General features: G+C 38.8%; 1 protein-coding gene across 1 annotated transcript in view; it reads right to left on the minus strand.

Moving 5' to 3' along the window:
* Positions 1–6,833: 6,833 nt before the first annotated feature.
* The window catches only part of LOC126458392 (acyl-CoA Delta-9 desaturase-like), a 68,406-nt gene continuing 60,577 nt past the window's right edge, over positions 6,834–14,662 (minus strand). Inside the window, exons 2-6 of the mRNA XM_050095400.1 lie at positions 11,933–12,171; positions 11,683–11,813; positions 11,356–11,561; positions 10,529–10,714; positions 6,834–8,352 (exon numbers count right to left, since the gene is read on the minus strand). Coding sequence (XP_049951357.1) covers positions 7,848–8,352; positions 10,529–10,714; positions 11,356–11,561; positions 11,683–11,813; positions 11,933–12,158 — 1,254 coding nt within the window. The 5' untranslated portion in view covers positions 12,159–12,171 and the 3' untranslated portion in view covers positions 6,834–7,847. The remainder of the gene's footprint in view (positions 8,353–10,528; positions 10,715–11,355; positions 11,562–11,682; positions 11,814–11,932; positions 12,172–14,662) is intronic.

Below are 14,662 nucleotides of genomic sequence, written 5' to 3' on the forward strand. Positions count from 1 at the left end.
GATGGTTTGGGGTGTCATTGGTTACACGTCTCGGTCACCTCTTGTTCGCATTGACGTCACTTTGAACAGTGGACGTTACATTTCACATGTGTTACGACCCGTGGCTCTACCCTTAATTCGATCCCTGCGAAACCCTACATTTCAGCAGGATAATGCACGACCGCATGTTGCAGGTCCTGTACGAGCTTTTCTGGATGCAGAAAATGTTAGACTGCTGCCCTGGCCAGCACATTCTCCAGATCTCTCACCAACTGAAAACCTCTGGTCAATGGTGGCCGAGCAACTGGCTCGTCACAATACGCCAGTCACTACTCTTGATGAAGTGTGGTATCGTGTTGAAGCTGCATGGGCAGCTGTACCTGTACACGCCATCCAAGCTCTGTTTGACTCAATGCCCAGGAGTATCAAGGCCGTTATTACGGCCAGAGGTGGTTGTTCTGGGTACTTATTTCTCAGGGCCTATGCACCCAAATTGCGTGAAAATGTAATCACATGTCAGTTCTAGTATAATATATTTGTCCAATGAATACCTGTTTCTCATCTGCATTTCTTCTTGGTGTAGCAATTTTAATGGTCAGTAGTGTAGTTCTTTTCCACTCATCGTACTGAAATTAGGTTGCGAATTATTGCTAAGCGATGTCGTTTGTTTCTGCTGGCTCGTTTGACACCAAGTGTAATGCTGTTGGGTCTTCGAAGTCACTTATGGTGTCAAAAAGTGCCTGCGTCACACCTCAATGCAGTACGTGACACAGCGGCTGTCAACACAGACACCCGTACTAGGCAGGAAGATCGTTTCCTGTCCCAGCATGGCGAGTGCTTGAACTGTAGATTGTGTTCTACCAATGGCACAATGAGCACGGAGACAGAAAAGTGCATCTGCACAAGTGGTCGACGTCCGTGTGCTGTCAGCGGGTTAGATCAACGGGGCTGTGTATCTGCATGGGCAGCTGGGTGCTACCACATTGGCTGGTGAAGTGGCTTTGCTGACACTGTGCGGCACCAGTCCGGCAGTCAGGAAGTTTATCCTGGACTAATGGCGCTTCAAATATCCCAGCCCTTGGCTGGATGTGAAGTCTGGGGTACTGCTGATGCACAAGGAGTTCGACAGATTGGATTGCTTGTTGAAGTACAAGATGTGAGTCTAATGATTTTTGGAGTTATGTCAATTTATGTCAAACCAAGAAATGTTAACCTATATACAGCCTCTAGACACAGCCATTGGGACATTGCACCATTACCCTAAAAAGTAATTCTCAAAACACAGTGTCGAAGTACAGAACTTCCTTCAAATTAACGTTCTTGATTTTCAGATTTTTATAACTGCATTTGGAACTATGTAATTTTCAGGTGGTAAGTAGCACTTTTCATATTTAGTTCCTTTTTTTTCATGTCACAAACAGAACACCAAATTCTGTAGATACACCTTTCACATAATTTGTGTGCTTTGCTATGCAAGAGTTGAAAGATCCTTGCTTAACTGTACATGACTATGACCCCTGTTATGTTACTATTCAGTATTTTACACTTCTTGCACTACGGTTCAAGTGTATGACCTGTAACAGACACCTTTCTCATAAAAATGTATTCTAGTCCCTCAGATGGTTATTTCCTCACTTTGTTTGACTTTCCTATGCCCTGTGACTGGTGAGAAAGCTATGTTTCAAATGGAATATTTTATCTGTTGTTTTTGCTAAGTGTAATTTTATCATTTCTGGCGCTGTCTCTATTTTGATTAATTTATTGTCCTTAGATGTGTAACCAGTGTGTTTTGTTTCACTTATTTTGCCACTAACTCACATGTCATCAATGGTATGGACTGTTAAATAATATCTACAACTGCTCTTATCTGAAAGGAATATTGATGTTACTCTCCTAATACAAATAACTTTCTGTTGTTCTTGTAGAGTAGTTCAAGAGTACTTGTAAGTTACAATGAAGTTTGGAATATTAATTGATGCATCTTGTTAACTGTTAAATATAGCTTTTCTAATTTTATATTGATACAATCGATTTACAAACAATGTTCAGACCGGTATCAATGTAAATTCCAAAGCTTTTGCCCCAAATTTGTGTCTGTAAATTGTGGCGCCTGCGTCAATTGAGGTTTTGATACAGTTGCGCTACATTGCTTCTTGAAGTGAAAATAGCAGTTATGTTTTACAACATTTCAAATGCTTTTTGTGACAATATGCAAGAATTCCCATTTTTCTGTTGGCAGAAAGAGTCTCTCTCTCACCCTAAAGCAGACTAACATTCCATATTGGTATCTTCAAGGATAAGACATGAGGAAGGTGGGTGAGGAGGGGGGGGGGGGGGGGGGGTGTGGAGAGAAGAGAGAAAGTTTGTGTGTGTGTGTTAGTTTCAAACATAGCTCTGTATCCATATCCATTGCTGCCAGTTCAAATCTAGCTGCAAGCTAAAATGCTCATTGCCTCTAACAACACTACAGTAACTGCATGCATCATAACACGAAGTATGAGAAGGAAAGTCACAGCACCACCACATTTCACACACTAACTTTCACTTCATCTATGTTTGTAGTAACTTCAATATGTCTGAATCGCTCACTCATATACGTAATGCAAAGTAATTATCTATAACAGTTGTTCCTAGTCACTTATAACTTCGTTTCCCTATAAATGCAGTCAATCTGTTTTTCCATTTCAGAAAGCTGCTTCAGTGGAATAAAGAGCAACAATCTTGTAGCACAAAATACAAATTACATTTTAAGCCTGCTGTTCTGTTCAGATCTATATGACCCAAGATGATTATGAATTTCATTTCTGAAAAGTTAAAGACCAAGATAACTTCATGAAATTCAGTGACTGTCAGAAAGTGTATATGCAATATGTACATGAAATATTTTAATTAGTTTGATCACAAACCTTAATAGTGATATGTAATGTTCAAGCCCTAATGATGATATGATACAAATAATATTACAATAATTTCAAATACTTTTTTTTGTTATATTTAATCATGATAATGCTTTCATCATTCCATCTTACTCTTAACAACCAACAAAATCTTTGTATTTACACCAGTATGCTTGCTTCTTGCTTTTTTCAAGAAATTGTTTAGCACTTTTCAGTTATAAATTCGTATTGTTTCTGCTGAGTTTCAATTGTGGGACCATGGCTACTGGGTCATTGACTGATGTTGAATTCGAGGGAATAATAAATCCTGCAACAGATGAAGGAGCTCTTCGCAAATTTTAAGATCATGTGTGTATGCATCAGAAAGCAACTGTTCTTATAACAGTGGCTACAGTCCACAGGCAGTACAAAATAGTGTAAGGCCTTTTCTTTCTAAATATGGGAATACTGAATGGCAGTAACACTCCTGGCACAACATGGTCACCTATCAGCTTCGAACACCATCGTATCCCCAGGGTTACCTGGTATGCAACCAGCAGAATAAGTGATGTAAAAAGTTCATTTGAAATAGTATTTTGTACAGTGATGCAAAATGAAATAACAGAGACGTCACATATTGAGGGGCAGAATATTCTTGGAGAAAGAGGGAAAGTCACTGTAGTAGAACAAGTTGCTTCACGGAAGCTAACAACTCATGCAATAAAAAAAATGATCAAATGAAAAATGGATTTTTTGAACCCCCTAATGTGGTTTTTCCCCTTAAGGCAAATGCTGGGATACATCATCTGAAAGGGCTCAGCCAGTTTCCTTCCCCATCCTCAACACAATCCAAGCTTGTGCTCCGTCTCTGATAACCTCAATGTAGTCGGGATGTTAAATCCAATCTTCCTTCCTTTCTTTCCTCGAGTTAAATACAAACTTATGATTTGGTCAAGCATTGAAGCATGATGTATGAAGATCCAGAGGATGGTCGGGGCATCCAGAATAATGATGGTGTGGTACGTGTCAGAATCCGTGACAATACAGAAAACCTACTAAACATACATGCCACAAGCTGTGTTCAGAAAGCAATGATAATAAGCACATTGGGTGGAAAATGTAATAAGATGTCACCTACCTGAATCCAAACAGTGTGTAAGAATAAGAGTTAGAAAATAAACGTTGAATCTTTCAAAAATAATTGCTTGTACTTAAAACTGTTGTTTCATAGCTATGATTTTGTTGAAATTTAAACAACTACTCATGTCCAAATTGCAACCAATAAAGTAATGAGAAACATGTGAAAAGAAAAATAATGCAATGCTTTCTAAGGATGACGCCTTATTGAAAACTGTTCTAAATTTACCCAACACAAATATCAAAATATGAAATTTTCTTGAATTTTAATAAAGCTTGGATTATTATAATCATCATCATCATCATTATTACTTTCAACGACACATTGGTATAACAATGTCAACAACTCTACAAAAATATAGTGTTGGTGGAAGTTCCTCACAGTGTTTTAATGTCAGGTCATGTGGACTGAAACGTTAAATTTGTGTAGTATAAGTGAACAGAACAGTGTGGTTAAAATGAAGCTAACACTCAGGTGATCAGCTCAAATGACAATTCATCTCATACACAGATTTATTCCACAGTGCAAATTTGTTCGGATGTCATCTTTGAGAATGGTTGCCTTCAATGTGAACTGTTTGCAAGAATGCCGAGAACCCCACTACATTTTCACCAATAACATCTATAGTACCTGCAGGTAGAATTCTGATCTCAGAACATACCACTTCAGTGTGCCTACAGATTCTTACGATATGCATAGTCCACCATGTTCTACTTCAGCAAAAATGTTTTTGATCAGTCTGTATATGATTAGGAATTCTCTTTACTTATTTCTGGCATCGAACTGTACATCAACATGCAATGTAATAGGTTGATGTGGGAGCACGATCAAAAAAAGAATTATTTTGCATTCTCATGACATTTCATGGCAGCCATGTTGCAATTAGGCAAGAAACCAGATATGAGCATTTTGGCTGGCACACTCAAACACCTGGAGTTTGACATCCAGATAGATCACAGATTTTGACTCTTTAATAAAGGGAGTGCAGCGTTGCTGCCAAATGCCCATATTACAACTTCTATGAAAGCTAAGACCACACTGCAGAATTAGTGGTGATTTAAAATACAGACTGGCAATAGCAAGAAAAACTTATACTAGTATGACAAATATTATTCTCATCAGATATTAATGTGCCATTAAGTCTTTTCTTGTGGTATTTGTCCAGGGTGCTGTTATATGGAACTAATATCTGGATAATAAACTCTATAGACAAGAAGAGATTAAATAGGAGCTTTTGAAAAGCAGTGCTACAGAAGAATGATGAACAGATGAGAATATTGCAAACAAGTTGGTAAAGCAGTGTGGAACTGAACTGGGAAGAAAAACTTTTGGCACAACTTAACTGAAAGAAGGATAAGTTCTTTTAATGGGACATGCCCCAAAGCACCAAGGAAAAATTAATGGTCAGAAGCCAAAGCTAGTCTACAGTGAACAGGCTGAACTGTAGCAATTATTAAGATCTCGAGGGACTTGCACAGGATATATTAGCATGGGGGGCTACATCAAACTAGTCTCCAGCCGAAGATCACAACTGGAATACCTCTGTATATTATCATAGATTTTGTTAAAATCAAACAATACTCTTGACTAGTTGCTGGCAGCTTAAGCCAGACTTTATGTTGTGCCTATCTGCAACTCAGCATTTTGTAAAATGTGTATTTTAAAACAATATTATCTGGATTTAGAAATGATCAGAGACTGTGTAGACAGGAATTTCTTGCCAGATGTACCCTGAAGAAAAGAGAAACACTTCAATTAAAAATGTCAAATAATATCACATTGCATTTCTCTCCTCAATAGCCTGCTTATGTAAGCATGCCCACTGATAGTTGTAAATCTGGACCCCCTGCTCTGCTTTCCTTTTGAAACTCCTCAGAAATTTCCTAGCAGTTGAGAATTTGTTGCTACTACTATTGTTATTCATTAGTCTGGTTATGGGTCCCATTTCCAGATCTATGAAAGAACAAAATGTTTGGATTTTATGAACAATCTATCAGCCAACACCCTCATTTAATCAACAAATGTAGACCCTAGGCACATTGTTTCATGGAATCACAGTGACAGTCTTTTAATGTAATTCTTTTTTTTGTGTTTTCCAGCCTCGTGTCATAAAAATGTTAATGTAAAAGATTTTCACAAATATCTATTTGAAAGAGAAGAGGAATGGGGACTAATATAGGAAAGAGAGATCAGAAAATCTGACTTTAGTAGATGATTCCACACACTTTAATACACTGCATAATAACTTGTCAAGTTAAAAAGAAAGTACCCAGCCATGGCACATTGCAGAGTGTCTGTAGGCAGGTGGCATTTGATCCACTTCTAGTTTAAATCTAGCATACCTACAGCAGTACTTACAGTACATTATGAAAAAGTTCTTTTTAATCTTAAATCTCTGTTTAAAAATTAACATATTTATTGATTAGGTAGTTAACTGTAGCCTTCAGTTTCATCAATCACAGAGCAGAAATATTTAAATTTTGGGTGCCTCACCCAGCTTGTTCACTTGAAGATGACTGATTGCTGCATAACCTATTCAAGTGCATGTGCAGAAGATTTGTATTTTGTTTCTTAGTATTTTGCTATCCACTTTTCTTTCTTTTGAGCACATCATCTGAGAATGACTTGCTAAGAATTCTACATAAGTTATCATACCATTTGTGAGACCTGAGGCTGAATATACAATAAAAGAATTTTCTAAATAAAAAGGAGCCAACTACTAAATGATTTGGTCCATTTAAAACTGCATAACTTGGTGCTGAAACTGACATCCTCGTAAGTTTTGTTTGGTATTTCAATGTATCTTCTTTAAGGACATCTTTAAATAAAAATTTTCTGCATTCTTCAATTTCACATTTATTTTATAAAAATACCACAGCTTTAGAGTAATGTGATTCAATGCGAAGTGCACGTAACACACTTATAAATTAACACAGAAACCACTTAGTGGAAGATGTAACAGGAAGAAAGACAGGAGAGAAACATAACACAAATGTCTTCCAAGTGCAGGTAGGGCCACAACACAAACATTTTTGTTGTTCAAGTTTAAAAGTGCAAAATAACAACTGGCAGGCACAGATTTGTGCTGCATGTGCCACTGTATCAGATACACAATGGTTGCACCCCACTGTGTTCTTGGAATGCAACAATTATGAATTACTACATACATTCAATGTATGAGAATTACATAATCAAGAATTGTACATACACAGTAACAAAACAAAAATACCTTTAGTGAAATACAAAATTCAATTAAATAAGAATTTCTCTGCCATCTACAAATGTTAATCTTATTACTTTCAAAATGGCTAAATCAAATTTCTTAAATAATCTGAACAATAATTTCTTGCAAAAGCAACTTGCAAAACATCAAATTTTTGTTCACACTTTCCTTGCAATATAAGGAGTCCACGCGAATGGAAGAGTGGAATTTTTTTTGTCACTCCAAGACAGATCATTAAGAGTTTTTATATTTATTTCAAACGATTCCCATTTGTACAACACAAAACATAATAAGCTGTATGCCGAATGGGGAATTCTCAACAAGTTCAACAATACTGTCACTGGTATTTTGTCATTTTCCCTCCATCCAGAAACAGTTAAAACATTTAAAATATTTCTGCCACTTCTGACAACACAGCCATGAGAGGTTTGGGTAAGATTTTCTCCTACTCACATTCAACTAGTACTTGTGCCATACATAATGAAAAATTTATTCCAAAATCAAACAAAAACTAAGCTGTATCTAATAAGTCTACTATAAGGGCTGCTCACAGGTATCAACTCTTGAATTTTCCAAACAGTTCACAAGATGAGCATTCCTGCAGTCTTTCATTTCACACACCCTGGAATATTTAGCAGCACTTTTCCTTCACACCATCAGTTGTTTCTGCTACTGTTGCAGCAGCTGCCTCGTCGTCCTTCTCCTCCTCCTCTGGAACAACTTCTCCATCTAGCAAAGCTGATGTCACAGTGGTCTCTGCTGTTACGGACGGCTCGGCAGATTCCTGAACACCAGTTATCAGTTCTGTGTCCTCTGCCGGGATGTCGCGATCTCCCCAGCCCCATACACCACCCTCATGGCTGTGTCCATGACCATGATTTTGTTCCGCAGCACTGCTGTGCGTGCCGTCACCCGTTCTCTGAGCTCGCCTCTTCACCATCTCCAGTGGAACAGTCTTGAGGTCATACGCCCAGCCGATGCGGGCCATAAAGTCTATGAAGGCTGTCGTAAAATTCGTCGAGTAAGTACCCAACTCAGCTGTCTTGTAGTCCCACGGGAATACGTGATGGTAATTGTGCCAGCCCTCTCCCAGAGCAAGAACTGCTACACTTAAGTTCTCAGCAGGGTTGATGAACCTGCGAAAGACAAAGCCAAGTACGAATTATCTTACTGAGATAACGCAATGGAAAGTTACTTACACAAAAAATAACATTGTAACAGCAGAGGCAGAGGGTAGCAAAATACATGCCTGTACCTGAGAGATAAAGAGGCACAACTTCAATCTGTGCAGTGAGGGATATGCACCCTTTCAAAACTGCTCAAATCGGCCTTGAGATGGAACATGACTGTCATTCTCCTTCCACAAATAAAGCAGTGTGGGGGGTATTAAAAATATGATCTTCAGTCAAATCTGTGTAAAAAGCATTTGCACCCTTTTCTCTCTCTAGCATGGATATATTAGCTGAGGTATGACTGTGGCAACCTATCATGTTAAAAAACAACAGCAGAAGTTCCCAAGCAATACAGAAGATGTGGGAAAGTTGCAGGCCCACATGCAACAGGAACCATAATTTTCTTTACACCCCCCTCCCCCCCCTCAAAAATGTGCACCGAAGTGTTCCACATGTCAAGTAAATTAGATGAGTGAACAACACTTATTTACTATGTAAGATTGTGTCCTGATGGAAAATGAAGTAAGTGTTTGCAATATAAAGAACTATGAAAGATTAATTCATTTCTGTAAGACTGTGGGGTGGGGGTAGGAATGCAATGTACGTAAGCAGTGAGGTGAGGGGATTACTCCATGCACAGTTGAAAATAGTTCAGAAATGTTTTCCATAGCTGCATGCAAACTAAGTTGCAGGGAGTGAAATCTTTGGTATTTGGGCTTTATTCATCAACTAGCTGACAGTTTTTTAAGGAAGTGCTTCTAGATGAAGCCAAAAATGTATTATCTTATATAGTTAAGAGTGGGTAATCTCTGTATTGATATACACAAAGATAGTTGTCACACAGTAAGTTTATATGATCTGGCCAATACCAACAATCTCCAACTAGGTGCAAAAGCCCAATCAGAAACACTGGTAGATCATGCAATTACTAATACAACTCAAAGTAGGTGAACAGTGCAAGTAATAAGTGCTGTGATCTCCAATCATTATGGATAAGTAGTTCAAACAACAGGAATCGATGTTTGACAAAATACCGTCACAATTTGAGTAGACTGCTGACCTTACTGAAGGGAGAAACACTAATTGCGTAACAGAGGAGTGATGGGACGGAGTACTTTAGCTCTGTGTGTTAAGCTGCTGCTTGAATAACAGCTACACAACTGTATCCAGAAATCTAAATATGGGAAATACTAAGAGGTGCATCATATCCAACATTATAAAATCAATTTACAATGACAAGAGAGCCTCTAGTATAACAGTAATTTAAACTAAGTACAATTTTCACTGAAATAAAATTTTGGGTTCCAAAACATTTCTACGACTATGCATCACATAAATGAGTATAGGGCAGGTTCTGACATAAAACCCAGCAGTAATATAAATTTAAAGAAAGATGAGTAGAAACAGATCCAAATTATATGAGCAATACTTTCAATCAACTTATGTTGAAGGAATGGAAAAACTTCTACTACAGTGCAAGAAATAGGGATGATTATTATCTACATAGGACGAGGTTCAAGTTGAGCGAAACCCCCCCAGCTGACAAGTGTCAGAGACATTTCATAAAACAAATTATGACAAAATGTATTGACAAAGGCATCTGTTTTCAGATATTTTAAGATTTAGTCTCTTCATTTCTATTTAGCATAGAAGCATACCAGTAGAGAGGATCTCCTTCAAACAAGAAATTAAGACATCTTTGTACACATAAATCAGGAAAAAAACATACAATATACATACACTTTCGTTATAAAAAAAATGTTCCTGCTGTTGCTGGCAATTTCTTTGATCCAGGTGCTTGGAAAAAACTTCACTTCGGAATAGAAATCATGAAAATGTGATGTGGGAATTTCACATGGACATCAGTATTGTTAATCACATTTTATCTAATTCAGTTCATGTTAAGGAAATCTTGGATGTGTGTTGGATACTTATCTGAGAGTGACTGGATTTAGTTTTGACTAAATTAGATACATCTGCACGTTATGTTTCGAGTGTAAATACAACTGAAATTGTGTACATCCTGCTGACATCTGTGTTATGGAAACTGTTCACAGATGACTAAATAAAAAAGGAACCAAGTTCCACAATCATGAATCTATTCGATTTCCAAATTATTTGAATAATACTTTACACTTACTTGTCATATGGTTTGTTCCCCCACATGTGAGCTGCACTGTTCACAAGCCACGATATGTTGAGAGTGAGTGTGTATCTAAACATTGTTGCCACAAACCATGCATTTTTCCAGGTCTCACCCCAGCAATAGACTGGGATGCAAGTTGGTATGAGAAAGCACAGAACAGGCATCAGGATCAAATAATACCTGCAAACCAAAATGTTTTGTGTAAATAATGATGAAGATACTACTGTACTACTCTATTATTAGTCAATTTCTGAAGAGACAACAGAAGTGATGAATTATTAGCGTACAATAAAAACCAGAATTGGATTGCAAATTTAAAACAATCAAGTTTTCCTTGAAATCTGCCGCTTCTACAGAATTAGAACCATCACAACTCACCTATCGATTAGATCAGTAAAATTACGCCACATCGCAACACACAGTTTCCCAGGATGATTATACGGTACATTACACACAAATAAAAAATTAAAGCAAATGGTGTTTCTTTAAATGATGTGTATTGAAATGTGCATAAACTGGCAAATGAACCAGCTTTGTTAACTTTGAAATGGAAGTGGACAGGGCATGTAGTCAGGAAAATACATGGGCCGCAGTTTAAGTTATTTGCAGGATTTTGAGAGGATGGGAGATGAGCAGATGAAATGAGAAAATTTGTAAAAGCAATGTGGATGTATATACCATAGACAAGTGAGGAGCATATTACAAAGACTAATGGAACACTACTGATCAGTCTGTCACTAAAAGTATGACTTCAAAGGTGAGGGGGAGTGGTGGTGCCAGTATCACACTAGCTGACAATTATTTTCAACATTAATACTCACTTCTTTTGAAACTGAACAACAGAATCTCTTTCCAGATCACTCAGATCTATCTGCTTTCCCTTGAGCATCACGTCTGGATGCTTCCGTACCATGAGCCAACCTACATGTGAGAAGAAGAAACCCCGGGTTGCGTTGTGGGGATCAGCATTTGTGTCTGTGAATTTGTGATGCACTCTATGATCACGAGCCCACTCAAAGATGTGGTTCTGAAACAATGCCAGATTAGAAATAAATATGCTGTATTAATGTCGGAAAATTTGTGAATGCACAGTCAGTTCAAAACATACGCTTAAAACTTTCGGAAGGAGATAAAAAATAAAGCTGTACCTGGAAAGCTAGTGTGTTAAAGACCATCAGCAAGACTCTAAGGGGCCAACGTGCTTGGTAGGAACGGTGGGACCAAAGTCTATGCGCACCAGCAGTGATACCCAAGCCCGATACTTGGTACATTAAGATCGCTACAAAAGAAAAAGTATATTTTTACAGTACACTAAAGAACAGTAATGCCACTGATATTTTAACATTCACACAAATTTTTCAATTAACGATTGCTATCAAACATTTAGAAGATGCTTACCGAAAATGCTGGTCAGAATTTTCGCGGAGCTGAACATCAGGTAAGCACCATACAATGCCGCAAAATGCAAATAAGCAAAAAGGAGGACATTCCGCCAAACAATCTGTCTCTTGTACTCAGGTGCAGGCTTTTTCTCTTCCCCTTCGTTCAGATCCATCTGCTTTGATTCCAGAATCGAATTACCATACGGAACGCCCGTCGGCGTAGATGTGATGTTTGGGGCCATTTTCAATGGCGTTCTGCAACAAAGAGTACGATTTTTCATTTTACAATAAGCCGTCTGTATTAACAGATGCCTTTCTATAACTTACTTATTAACGATAAAATAGTTTTCTGCAGAAAGCGTTCAACAGCGAAATCAGACATCATTCGGATACATGTCTAATTTACTAAACGGGAAGTTATGAAGTGCCCGACGCTTGCCGTCGTTGCTAATGAATTTAGATATGGGACACTGTTAAAATTTCACATAAGAGCATTTACGACATTGTTTAATTGTGCAAAATCTCTGGAGCACTGTGACACTCATTTGTTTCACTGCGTGATAAACAATGCACCGCAACAGTGAATTTTAACTCGTTTCTTATAACATTGCTATCGTGTTTATTAACTGCAGCAGCAATCACAATGACGCCACGCATGTCAGAGCACACGCGATCAACGCGTAATCGCGTCGTCAGTTGTTTCCGTCTGACGCATTCAGAAAGACCGGCCGCTAACCTCGACCTAGCTGGCGCCAATCACGAACTTGAAAACAGCTGAGAGCGAGGCCAACTGGGCAGGCAGGCCCGTGCCGGTGACGCAGCCGCTGTCTGCCGAGATCGAATACAGTGGCCTTGCGCGGCATTGACCAATTACTGTTCCGACGGTGGCGCCTCACGGCAGCCGTCTTCGCAACTGTAATTAGCAGTTTCAGAGATGCTGGAAATTCCGCTGCTGACACTTCATTTCAATAGCCAGACTCTTTATTTTGAGATTGCGGTTTCGAAAATATTGTATTGTTATCTGGGAAAAGCTAGATCATCATCAAAAAGCTTCGTCGTTAGTGATTAGATTTACTTTGCGCTGCAACAGATCCACAGTGAGGAGATCCTCCAAGATGTAGAACACTTTAGAAAAACGAGAATACACAATAATATTTACAAAGAAAAAATTGTGCCAACTTCCACAGAGCCCAAGCGAAGTGGATCCTCATGGATGTTGGGAATAAGTAAAAAGTACTTTCATTTAAAAAGTGATAACTCCACACTAAACTATAAACACGTTGAGGTGCATATGATAATATTTAGATTATTGTAGTCACAATTATGTGGTTAATGTGCACTAATGTAGTCCAAAGTCCAGAAACTAGTTAGATACAGCTCACCACGGTAGCTACCGGGTGCAAGCTTTTTCATCCCTGGATAACTACTCCTACCAACATCCATTTGGACCTGCTTACGGTATTCATCCCTTTGTCTACCTCTACATTATTTACCCTCACACTTAACGTCCATTACTACACTGACAATTCCTTCATGGCTCTGGATGTGTCCTGTCAACCTTCTTGTATCAAGTTTTGCAATGAATTTCCTATTTTCCCCAATTCGATTCAGCATCTCATTAGTTACTGTATTTACCCAACCAATCCTCATTATTCTTCTGTAGCACTGTATTTCAAAAATTTATTTTCTATTCTAGTGTGAACTACTCACTTTTCACTTCCATACACACAAGATCAGTGGTTTCCATCATGGTGGTATTACCCCCAGAGGGATAAAATGTAATTTTCTGTGGCGTAAAAACAAGAGTTCAAATGTATTTCAGTTAAGAAACTAAATTATTTTTAACAGATCATTACTATTGCCGGCCGGTGTGGCCGTGCGGTTCTAGGCGCTTCAGTCTGGAACCGCGTGGCCGCTACTGTCGCAGGTTCGAATCCTGCCTCGGGCATGGATGTGTGTGATGTCCTTAGGTTAGTTAGGTTTAAGTAGTTCTAAGTTCTAGGGGACAGATGACCACAGACGTTGAGTCCCATAGTGCTCAGAGCCATTTGAACCATTTTTTCATTACTATTATCATGATTTAACCGCCACGTTAGCCAAGAGTGCTAATGCGCTGTTTCCTAGACTCGGGTAAGCGCGCCGGCCCGGATCGAATCCGCCCAACGAAGCGGAACGGTGTGCCAGCCATCCTGGATGTGGTTTTTAGGCGGTTTTCCACATCCCACTACCTAAATACCAGGCTGGTCCCTACATTCCGCCTCAGCTACACGACTCGCAGACATCTCAATACGTTCACACTATTCCATGGATTACTCTAGACGCACACAGCTGGGGTACACTAATTCCTTCCCGGAGGGGGGCGGGGGAGGGGGGCGGGGGCGAGCAAGCACGGGGTGGCGGCAGGAAGGGCATCCTGCCACCCCTTAACATTTACGTTGTCAAATCCGTAACTAACCACGCCGAACCTGCGAAACCGCGGGATAAAGGTGCAAACAAAAGAAAGAAAGAAGAAGATTACAATTACAATTATCATCATTTCGTTAAGGAAATAATACTGATTATAAAAGGCACCAATAATTACATTTTTCTTTAAATACCACCATTACTGTGGCAGGGTTAATGTTTGTGTAACAAATGTGGGATCATCATCCTCACACAGTACATCCCCTACACACATACTTTGTACCACATATCTTTAATATAAAACAGAGCATCACGTATACTCAAATATCTCATGGAAATGCTT

This window comes from Schistocerca serialis, chromosome 2, assembly GCF_023864345.2.
Source record: "Schistocerca serialis cubense isolate TAMUIC-IGC-003099 chromosome 2, iqSchSeri2.2, whole genome shotgun sequence".
Classification (NCBI taxonomy): domain Eukaryota; kingdom Metazoa; phylum Arthropoda; class Insecta; order Orthoptera; family Acrididae; genus Schistocerca; species Schistocerca serialis.